The 12,315-nt window shown below is 43.2% G+C and overlaps 1 protein-coding gene across 2 annotated transcripts in view; it reads left to right on the forward strand.

Annotated features, from left to right (window-relative positions):
• Positions 1-1,068: 1,068 nt before the first annotated feature.
• The window catches only part of dnai2b (dynein, axonemal, intermediate chain 2b), a 38,991-nt gene continuing 27,744 nt past the window's right edge, over positions 1,069-12,315 (forward strand). Inside the window, exons 1-4 of one of the 2 annotated variants that reach the window (XM_055654154.1) lie at positions 1,069-1,226; positions 3,414-3,601; positions 5,791-5,952; positions 8,514-8,638. In XM_055654154.1, the coding sequence (XP_055510129.1) occupies positions 3,416-3,601; positions 5,791-5,952; positions 8,514-8,638 (473 nt within the window). In that variant the 5' untranslated portion in view covers positions 1,069-1,226; positions 3,414-3,415. Of the gene's footprint in view, positions 1,227-3,159; positions 3,270-3,413; positions 3,602-5,790; positions 5,953-8,513; positions 8,639-12,315 lie in introns of those variants that run through there. The other variant, XM_055654153.1, reaches the window with a different exon arrangement.

A 12,315-nucleotide genomic window follows, 5' to 3' on the forward strand; every position in this document is an offset into this window, starting at 1 on the left:
TGTTTTAAAATGCAAAATTGTTGATGAATTTCAATGGCTATTGCCACTGTTAAGCAACATGTAAACAAGATGTGTTAATCTCATTTAAATTATGTATCTTCATTTCACAGATTTTAATTAGCATTTTTTTTTGTAAATGTATTTAGTTAGGTCAACATTGTTCTTAAAGTATTGCATTGGGATATTTTATCAATCTCTGCAAAGTCTGACTTTCTGAATGAAAATGACAAGATAAGTTATGAATTGTCAATAAAGATATTGTTAAATTGACAAGTTTTGTTTGAAATTTGCATCATTGAAATGGTCTGTTTTTGTGAATTTAGATTCACTTTAAGTTGCACTCAATCTACAGAAAGCACATGGCGGTTATCTCTTATAATCTCTTTGTTATCCACTGGCAGTCAAAACTAAACAAATTTAGATATTGGAGATTTGTAGCTGTATTGCAGATTGATTGAAAAAGACTAAATATTGAAGGGCATAGCTTTAAGATGAGTGGGCCAAAGTTTAAAAGGGGGCAGATATAATAGTGGTGTTTAAGAAGCTTTTAGTCAGGCACATAGATATGGATCATGTCCAGGCAGAGGAGATTAGTTTAGCTTGGCATCATGTTTGACCTGGACACAGGGCCGAAGAGCCTATTCTTATGCTTTACTGTTCAGTACTGCTCCCTGACCTGTGTTAATTTCAGCCCCTGGGCCTCGCTGTACTGTTGTCCTGTGTTCAATGCAACCACTTTGCCGCTCTATGGTCTATGCCTCACTACTGCTCAAGTGTCTATGCTCTGCACCTCATTGTCCTGCTCTAGGATCTATGCTCTGTACCTCACTGTAGTGCTCTGCAGTCCATGCTCTGTACCTCACTGTAGTGCTCTGCAGTCCATGCTCTGTGCCTCATTGCCTGTTTCGTGGTCCATGCTCATCTCACTGTGCTGCTCTGTGACTCACTGTACCGCTCCATGCTCTGTGTCTCACTACCAAAGATACTGCTCCTCCTCTAGTATCTGTACTTCACTGTACTGCTCTGTACCCACGTGACCAATCTCCACCAGGTTGCTGTTGCTAGGAGACGGTAAACTTCCGGTGACGGCGGCGGACCGCAGAGACCGGGAGCAGCGAGACACCAGGGACGGGAACAAGGCACCGGCGGTGGCCGATCGCAAGTACCACGAAACACCGAGCCAAGGCAGCCAGGGCAGCCGGGCCACTGGCGGCAGCCACTCGCCGGTACGGGAGACAGAGGACTTGAGGGCGGGGGAGGAGCAGTGGGGCACCGGCGGTCTGGGCCCGACACCGGGAGCGGGGACCAGGGGGGTGGAGGGGGCCTGAGCTCCTCCGCTGACCGTAAGGGACCGGGGTCAGGAGCCTCCCCCCCCCCCCCCCCCCCCCCCGGCCCTTGGGAAGCTTTCCCTTGGGGGTGTCCGATCGGCCAGATACCCCAGGCTGTACTGGCCTTAGACATCTGTTCATTGCCAAAGAGCTGTCCAGCAGGGAAGCAGGCCCTTCGGCCCACCCAGTCCATGCTAACCAAGGTGGTAAAATGTAGACACAAGGAATTGCAGATGCTGGTGGACAAAGAAAGACACAAAGTGCTGGAGTAACTAAGCGGGGTCAGGCAGCGGTTCTGGGAATATGAATGGATAAGCGACGTTTCGGGCCTGGACCCTTCCTCAGACTGATTGTGGGAGGGGGAAAGCTGAAGGCAAGACAAAGCCAGGCAAGTGACAAGTGGATAAAGATGAGGGGGAAGTGGTTGGTCGGCAGATGGTTGGTTGCAAGATGCACACCCATTCTTCCATTTATCTGTTCATCTGCCAATCACAGCCCTATAGTTTAGAATCCTCCACCTTGGGGGGAAAAGACTGAAACATTCATTGTATCCATTCCCGTCATGATCTTGTACATCCCAATGTGGTCACCTCTCACCCTCCTACACTTTAAAGGGAAATAGTCTGTACATCATCCGTTTTATTGATTTATATAAAACAAAACAAGTATTCTGTGGCTTGTACTTCATCAAATTTTGTTGGAAATGATTTTGCAACTTTCGCCTCACCACTGACCCTCAGATCAAGGGCCAAAATTACCAGTTATGAAGACGATTTTGTACTTGAGTCATTTTAAGTTTTTTAAATCTTTCACACCATCGAATATTTTAGATGTTGATACAAAGGTGGGCTAAACTATCAAGAGTGTTTAATTGCCTTATGTATGGGCTACGGTACAATGAAATTCCTACCTGCTGTATCTTAACAGGCCCATTAATATAATGATATACAAATATAATCAATAATACAATAAAGTAATTACCAGTAACACAAGGTAACCATCCATAATGATGCTAAGCTGAAGTCCATAGTGGGTTATAGTTGCTGAGGTAGGGTTGTGATACGTGTTGGCACCAATATAATAAACTCAGTGGAGTGCAGCCTTAATGGACACAATATTGAGATGCATTGAAAAACATATATAGAAAGACACACTAAAAAAAACTCACACAAGGCCAAATTCCATTCTGACACTTGCCACAAGAAATTAAATATTTTGTTTGTCAAATGAAGAAATTGAGACTCTTTCCATTGAAAGACTAATCTTTCACATCTGTAAACATGTCCTGACGTGTTTTCTACAGTATTTGATGAAGAGAAAGGCTTAAGGCATAGTTTGAGAGTTGTACAGCCGGTGGCAACCTGTAATTGATAACATGCTGTATATTCAACCTTTACATCTCAAGTCAGGTTGTCACATGCACAAGTACAGCGAGATACAGGTACAATGAAAATCTTGCTTACAGCATCATCACAGGCACATACAGTGCCCTCCATAATGATTTTTTTTCCTATTACAAATCTCAAATTGTGGAGTACAGAGGCAAATAAATGATGGGTCTTTGCCCAAAACATTATGGAGGGCACTGTAGACTCAGACAACACACAGAATATCAATTCTACATAAACCAAACAGTGAAAAGAAAAGAAATGCCATGAACAGAATAACAGTGCAAAATGCAATTCGAAAACACATCCTGATGGAGCAAGAGGTCCATGATATTCTCAGTGTTCTGTTGTCGAGGTAGGATCAAGGTGGAGATTCTTGATGGTAGATGCCACCTTCTTGAAGCAGTGCCTCATGTCGATGCTTTTGATGGTGGGGAGAGCTGTGCCGTGATGGACCAGGCTGAGTCCACCACTCTCTGCAGCCATGTGCTCCTGTGCAGTACCAGGCCACAATGCAACCAGTCAGGATATTTTCTACAGTGTATCTGCAGAGGTTGGTGCAGTTTATTGGTGTTATACTTTTAAACTTGGTCTTGTAATGCATGCATAAGGTATAACATGTTATTGCATATCACACAGTAACACTACAACATTAATAAATTGGTGAAGTAACATATTACCCTGATTTTTATTTTAGCCATGATGGAAATAGTGTATGTCTACACTAAAATGCGTAGTGAATTTGGTCGGCAATGCAACTTTTCTGATCGGCCTGCAGAACTGCACGTTGACATTATTCCAGATCCAGCGTTAGCAGATCACTTCATAGAGAAAAATCCAGTCGATGTGACTGTCCAATTTTCATATGACATGTCGGAACATGAGGTAGGATTGAATGTTGTGGCATCTCTAACTGTTAAGTCCGTGTAGCATCCCTGATATTTCACTATGAAAACTGCCAGGGGCAGGCTAAAGATGAGTCACCAATTACTCCACATTCTCATTTTAGTTTCATTTAGTTTATTATCAAGTGTACTCAAGGTACAGTGAAAAGCTTTTTTGTTGACTAATACCCTGCCAGCGGAAAGACTATATTATTACAATCAAGCCGTCCACAGTGTGTAGATACAGGATAAAGGGAATAATGTTTAGTACAAGGTAAAGTCCCATTAAAGATAGTCCAAGGATCTTGATGAGGTAGACAGAAGGTCAGGACTGCTCTCTAGTTGTTGATAGGATGGTTAAGTTCCTTGATAACAGCTGGGAAGAGAATGTCTCTGAATCTGGAGGTGTGCGTTTCCATTTGTTACTAGCTTGCTGTTCACATTCAGCAACCAGCGAATAAATGAAAATGCAAAATGAAAATGAAAATGCAGAGTGATTTGAGAATGTGGAGCAAGCACAAGACTGTACCTGTAATTTTGGTCTAAACTTACCCCCCCACCCCCCTAGTCTGGTTCAGTCAAACACCGAATACAAGCACTGGAAATCCAACTCTCTTTTATTGTACACGATACCTATACCAATACCCTGGGACTGATCCTTGTTTCTACTTATTCGAGCCCAACAGCCTCATGTAAATAGAGCAAACACCAGAAGATCGGCACACCCCAATGTGCTCCCCACTCTTTTATACCCTTACAGACCCTTGGCGCGAAAATACATGGGGGGGGGGGAGGGGGGAAACCCCTACAAGCCAATTACCGATACGGGCTGCAAAGTACATTGAATGACAGTTCCCTAACCCAATCATACAATAGCACATAACATAGGTTCAACACAAAGCACTTAGGAGGAAACACTTCAGTTAAGTAAAGAACGTTATCACTCAGTAAAGAAATATATTTGGTGAGGCCACCTCTCTTGGACCAATTGCAATCAGCAGCGGGAAGACTCTGCAACATAATTGTAACCCAACATTTCCCCAACCAATTCCAAGCATGCTCCTTCTGCATAATCTCATACATATTAACAACCTGCAGGCTATCTGGACAGCAACCTCTATTCAACTTCTTCCCAGGCCACAGACTTTCTGGAACCATCCATGTTGCATGGTCCTGCAGCTTTTTTCAAAAGATGTCAAACAGGTTTTACAGATCTTTTAAACAGGCATCCTCCATTTTCCCAAGTACCCAAAATTTCTGATATTAACATACCGATCCAGTGACTACACCGTGGGCTGATCAGATAATTTATGGAGATTAGGAGACAAGCAGTAAAATATTTTGATTTATGGTCAGCGTGTAATATGTGGGCCAAAGTTCCTATTTTGCATGCTCTTTCAATCAATCAATTTTGGCTTTTTTTTTACAGTTAACTACTTTAAATTGCCTTTGAGGCACAACCATTTTCTTGCAGAAGGCATAATATAAATCAATCATTTGTAATTTATACCTCAACAAATATATATTCTCGAGGTGTTTTGAAGTTCTGAGGAAAAAAACTAAATGATGAATTTGGAAAAAAGAGATTAGGACAGGATAAGCAAAGGCTTTTTCGTAAATTAAGGCCCATAAAAGAGGAGAGAGGTCATAAGTTCTAGGAGCAGAATTAGGCCATTCCGCCCATCAAGTCTCCTCTGCCATTCACTCATTGCTGATCTATCTTTCCCGCTCAACCCCATTCTCCTGCCTTCGCCCCATAACCCCCTAACATCCTTACTAATGATGAATATCTGTCAATCTCCACCAATCTACTTCAGTTTCTTTTGTCAGAGACCTGTTATCTCTTCTCTTGCCTCAACTATTTTTTGTTTTTATATCCAATTTCCTGAAACGCCAATACATAATTTGGTGGCAGCATTTATTGCTTGTTCCAATATTGTCTCTCTAATTACTTCAACAATACCTTGCATTGAACTTTGTTTTTCCAACATCTTAAAAGTAAAGAAGCCAAAGAGTGGCTTACGGTTTTGTGAGATTATGTCCTCCGCCACAAGATTATGTTGAAGATACGGACGAGGTCTTTGTGAGAGCACCAGAAAACTATCAATTCCTGGAGTTATGCTTTTACAAATTAAACGATTTGATGCTTTTGACTAACGCTCTTAAGTCTATTTTTCTGTCGGTTTTAAGGTAAACACCGAGCATATTTCAACAGAAATACGTGGGGTTAACCACTTGGAGGGCGGCTGGCCAAAAGATATAAACCCAAATGATCTTGAACATACAATGCGTTTCCGCAAGAAAGTGGAAAAGGATGAAAATTATATCTTCACACTCATGCAGCTGGGCAGTGTAAGTGATGCAAAAGAAGAGACATCAAATGCAAAATAGACCTTTCTTTGCTCTGTGAATAATTTAACACTGTTGTAATATTACTACCACAGAGCCAGCACACTAATTGGCTCCTATAACCAGTTTATGTGCTCAATATTTTGTAACACAATGTGGCTCATTTTTGAGATTGTTCTTTTACGTGTAGCCTTTAAATTCTTTCTTGCAAAGATATTGGAAGAGAGCAATCAACAATTATGATAATTACTTGGACAATTAATTGTACAGTTGGCAAACTAGTTGTCCTACTTAGGACTAGTTAGACTATAACCGGTAAGTTGACAACAAGAATAGAGACCGCTTGTAGAAACAAGTAACTGCAGATGTTGGTTTACAAACAAAAACTGCTGATGTGACTCTACAGGTCAGGCAACATCTGTGGAGAATATAAACAGATGTTTTGTGTTGGGAACTTGCTTCAGATTCTACTAGGGACCGCCCATTCCAGTAATATGGAGTCCTGATGGAATTGCATCTGGAATATTGTGTCCCAGTGTGCTCTGCCAACCTCAGGAGGGATGCGCTGGCAATTAATGGGGTGCAAAGAAGGTTCACCATATTGATTTCTGGGGTCTGTTAGCCCTTGCTGTCTCCTCCCCTTCCTCAGCCCTCGGGCTGTCTCCTCCCATCCCCCAGCCCTCGGGCTCCTCCTCCTCATTTTTCCTTCCTTCTCCCCGCCACCCCCTATCAGTCTGAAGAAGGGTTTTGGCTTGAAACGTTACCTATTTCCTTCACTCCATAAATGCTGCTGCACCCGCTGAGTTTCTCCAGCATTTTTGTGTACCTTTGATTTCTGGGGCGACTGGTTTAACATATGAGAAAAGACCACACAAAGGGTTATGGCTACCTGTCCCCTCGAGTTTAAAGCAATGAATGGTGATTTCATAGAACTGTACCATAATTGTTTCCATTGACTGGGGTACTAGTGGGGGGGTGGGGGAGGTGGGTGCAGGGTCGCGGTGTCAACATGAGAGGAGGTGTTTTTTCCAGTCAGTCAGCCAAAAGAAGGGTCTTTCCCCGAAATGCCACCCATTCCTTCTATCCATGGATGCTGTTGTCCCGCTGAGTTACTCCAGCATTTTGTATCCATCTTCAGGATTTTCATTTTGCTGGTTGTGAATATTTGAACTTATCTCCACAAGAGGGCAGTCCAAGCTCAGCTAATCAGGACATTGAGGAAAGAGATCAGTAGACATTTAGATGTTAAGGGGACCAAGAGATATTAGGAATGCAAGCAAGGAGCATTGAGGAAAAAAATCAGCCATGATCGTAGTAAATGATGGGGCTGACACTGGGCCGAGTGGCCTAATCCTGCTTCTATCCCCTGGGTTCTTATACTATTTGCAGTTGCTTGGATGAATGTGCTGACTTTGGGCCCCATATCAGAGGAAGGATGTGCTGGCTCTGGAGAGGGTCCAGAGGAGGTTTACAAGAATGATCGCAGGAATGAGTGGGTTAACATATAATGAACGTTTGACAGCACTGGGCCTCTACTCGCTGCAGTTTAGAAGAATGAAGGGGGACCTCATTGAAACTTGCCGAATAGTGAAAGGCCTGGATAAAATGGATGTGGAGAGAATGTTTCCACTAGTGGGAGAGTCTAGGACCAGAGGTCATAGCCTCAGAATTAAATGATGTTTCTTTAGGAAGGAGAAGAGGAGGGATTTATTTATCTCTATCTATCGCTCTCTCCTAACCCCCTTCTCATCATAACCCCTGACACCTGTACTAATCACGAATCTATCTATCTGTGCCTTAAAAATATGCACTGACTTGGCCTCCACAACCTTCTGTGGCAAAGAATTTGACAGATTCACTAACCTCTGACTAGAGACATTTCTCCTTATCTCCTTTCCAGAAGAACATCCTTTAATTCTGAGTCTGACCTCTAGTCCTAGACTCTCCCACCAGTGGAAACATCCTCTCCACATCCACTCTATCCAAGCCTTCCACTATTCTGTATACATTGCCTCTGAATTATTGCTGGGTTTAAATCCTGGAAATCCCTAGCTAACAGCCGTAGGAGAGTACCTTCACCAGCAGAATTGCCAAATTTCAAGGGGCCTCAACACTATTGTCTCAAGGGCAATTAGAGAAAGCTATTTGCTTTTACATTATTCTATTACATGAAGATGAAGAATTCCTGCTACTGCAGATGCTGGTTTAAACCGAATTGTTGGAGTAACTCAGCAGGCAGCATCTCTCTGAAGAAAATGATAAATCTGAAGATGTCACCTGTCCATTTTTATGAACAATCCATTCGATTGTTTTTGACATCACTGTTGGCTGCCAGCTGAATGTTTTAATTAAGACCACAGAGACGGTTTTTGAAACTTTAAACAGGCAGTCATAATATATCCAATAGAAGTGCTTGGTTATAGACTAATGGCTGGCAGTCCTGTCCCTTAACCTTTGAAAAGGTAAGTGGGGGTTTGAGTATTACCTTCAGTATTAGTTGTCCAAGAATTAAATGTGAGGTACGTCAAATATTGCCCAGCTCTGTATTCCTTCTTGTTTTGCAGTTAATGGAGCACTGTATTAAACAAAACAATGCGATCAATATTTATGAAGAGTACTTTGAAGATAATGAGGAATCTATAGGAATAATTGATGAGCCCCCTAACGCAAAAACCATAAATGTTTTCAGGTATTGCTTTCTTTCAGCAGAATTCCGCAGACCTCTCATTGTATTATTTTCGCCAATACGCAAGTTTCTGAGAAATTAAAGTACATTTTCAAAAAGGATTCATGGAGCTTATCCATAACTCTGATATTCTGAATCTAAAGGAAAAAAATCAAGGCTTTTATTCAACCACGATGTAATCATCGACTGTCACAGCGTGACATTGGAATTTCATTGTTTCATTATTTACTGACTGGGCATTTACGCACACGAGCGGACAGTTGTATCATCAGTGGATGTCCCTTGTTGCCCAGTAGAGTCATAGAGTGATACAGTGTGGAAACAGGTCCTTCGGCCCAACTCGACCACACCACCAACAATGTCCCAGCTACACTAGTCCCACTTGCCTGCGCTTGGTCCCTCCAAACCTGTCCTATCCTTGTACCTGTCTAACTGTTTCTTAAACGATGGGATAGTCCCAGCCTCAACTACCTCCTCTGGCAGCTTGGCAAAAGACTCTACCCGATCTATTCCTCTCATGATTTTGTATACCTCTATAAGATCTCCCCTCATCCTCCTGCACTCCATGGAATAGAGACCCAGCCTACTCAACCTCTCCCATTAGCTCACGCCCTCTAGTCCTTGCAACATCCTCATAAATCCTTTTTGCACCCTTTCAAGCTTGACAATATCTTCCCTATAACATGGTGCCCAGAACTGAACACAATATTCTAAATGCGGTCTCACCAACGTCTTATACAACTGTAACATGACCTCCCAACCTCTCTACTCAATACTCTGAATGATGAAGGCCAAAGTGCCAAAAGCCTTTTTGACCACCTTATCCACCTCACACTGCTCTGTATTAAATTATATCAAATATTCCTTCGCCTACCTGGCCAATCGATCCAGATTCTGCTGTAATCTTTCACAACCATCTTCATTATCTGCAAAACCTCTAACTTTTGTATCTTGCCCTGTATGTTCTCATCCAAATCATTGATGTAGATGACAAACAGTAACGGTCCCAGCACCGAACCCTGAGGCACACCACTAGTCACAGGTATCCAATCTGTGAAGCAACCTTCCACCATTCCCCTCTGGTTCCTTCCATGGAGCCAATTTGCTATCTATTCAGCTATGTCTCCTTGGGTCCCATGCGATCTAACCTTCCAGAGCAGCCTACGAAGGGGAACGTTGTCGAACACCTTACTAAAGTCCATGTACACAACATCTACAACTCTGCCCTCTTTAACCTTTTTGGTCACATCTTCAAAAAAATCAATCAGATTTGTGAGACACGTTCAAAACCATGCTGACTATCCTTAATCAGCCCTGCCCATCCAAATGCCTGTATATCTTATCCCTCAGAATACTCTCCAGTAACTTACCAACTACAGATGTTAAGCTCAACGGCCTATAGTTCCCAGCATATTCCCTGCAGCCCTTCTTGAAAAGAGGCACAACATTTGCCACCCTCCAGTCTTCCAGCACCTCTCCTGTATTTAAGGACGACATAAATTTCAACCAGGGCTCACGCAATTTCCTCTCTAGTTTCCCACAACGTCCTTGGATATATCAGATCAAGTCCTAGAGATTTGTCTACCTTCAACCATGACAGTACTTCAGTACATCTTCGACAGTAACCCTGACTGCTCTCAAGACACTTCCAGTGACTGCTCCAATTTCCTCCGTCCTACTGTCTTTCTCCTCAGTAAATACAGAGGAGATATACTCATTTTGGACCTTGCCCTTCTCCTGTGGCTCCACACAGAGGTGACCACCATGATTCCTGTGAGGTCCCACTCTCTCTCTAGTTACCCTTTTCCCCTTTATGTTTTTTATAAAATCTTTTGCGATTGTCCTTACTACTACCTGCCAGAGCTATCTCCTGGCCCCCTTTTGCTCTTTTGATTTCCTTTTTTTAGTTTACTCCTTAGTTCCCGCAACTCCTCCATGGATGCACTTGATCCCAGCTGCCTATACATGTCCCATGCATCCTTCTTGTTTTTGACTAACGTCTCAATTTCCCTCGTCAACCAAGCTTCCTTACGTTTGCCTGCTTTGTCTTTCACTCTAATGGGGACGTACACATCCTGAGCCTTCTTCGGTACACTTTTATAAACATCCCACTTGGCCGATGTTCCCTTCCCCTCTCATAACCTGCTCCAGTCAACTTGAGCAATACCTTCTCTCATACCCTCAAAGCTGGACACCCCCAGTTGAACATTTTAACACATGGACTCTCTCCGTCCCTATCCATAACTATCTTAAACCTAATCAAACTGTGGTCATTGGTCCCACAAGGTTCCTCCACACACACTTCATTAACTTGCCCTTCCCAATTTCCCAATACCAGATCCAGTGTTGCCCTCTCAAGTGTGGGGGCCTCCACATACTGCTTAAAAAAACCATCCTGAACACTTTTGAGGAATTGCACCCCATCTAAACACTTCACGCTATGATTTTCCGAGTCTATATTGGAAGTTAAAATCCCCTACTATAATATCTTATTTGACCTGCAGCTGTCTGCAATCTCCTGGCACATTTGTTCTTCTAATTTCCATTGACTATTTGGGGATCTGTAGTACACCCCCAACAAGGTGATCATCCCTGTTTTGTTCCTCAGCTCCACCCATCCAGTTTAAATTCCATTTGGAATATTTTGGAGGACCAAGAAACCAAGAAACCAATAACCAAGAACCATATAGCCTCACTAGACGAACCATCCATAATGTCACATCTGCACCTCTGAACACAGCCATGACATCCTCCTTAACCAATAATGCAACCCCCCCTCCTCTTTTTCCCTCACACCTGTCTCTCCTGAAGCTCCTCTACCCCGGACCATTGAGCTGCCAGTCGTGCCTCTCCCTTAACCAGGTTTCAGTCATGGCTACAACGTCCCAGTCGCTCGTACCTATCCATGCCCTAAGCTCATCTGCCTTGCCCGTCAGCCCCGTTGCATTAAAATACGTGCAGTTTAACCCAGCCCTCCTTCCTTGCTCTCTGCCTTTTACTTGTGTATTCTGTCCACTTACCTTACCCATACTACCCTCCATGCCAACTTCTAGCCTCTCACGTGCCTCTGTCCTGCACGAGATCCCACTCCCCTGTCAATCTAGTTTAAACCCTCTCTGTTTGCCCGGTGGTTCAAGTAAGTGAAGGTATAATGACTGCCGCAAGGATGTCACGGCCAATGTTGTAATTTATCGCCTGGTTTTATACATCACTGGGCCGAGAGGGTGGAATCCATTTCATTCCGAAACAGAACAGAGTTCAAATGCATTGCCCATAGTGTAATGCATGGCAGTCTGCACTAAAGATGTTACATGCTCACTTTGAAGGATGAAAAAAGACACGTAATATAGGTGAGATGACTTTGGTTAGATGACTGCGTGGGATAATAGTGGATAGCAAACTGCATGTTGTGCCATTCTCCAGCTCCAGGCCGAAAGGAAATGTCATGATTGTATGGAAACAAGGAACTGCAGATGCTAGTTAATACAGAAAAGGACGCAAAGTGCTGAAGTAACTCAGCTGGTAAAGCAGCATCTCTGGAGAACATGGATAGATGATATTTGGGGTCGAGACCTTTCTTCAGGAGTCTTAAGAAAGGTTTTCACCCAAAACGTCATCCATCCATGTTCTTTAGAGATGCTGCCTGACCCGCTGAGTTACTCCAGCACTTTGCATCCTTT

Source organism: Leucoraja erinacea, chromosome 23 (assembly GCF_028641065.1).
Source record: "Leucoraja erinacea ecotype New England chromosome 23, Leri_hhj_1, whole genome shotgun sequence".
Taxonomy (NCBI): Eukaryota; Metazoa; Chordata; class Chondrichthyes; order Rajiformes; family Rajidae; genus Leucoraja; species Leucoraja erinaceus.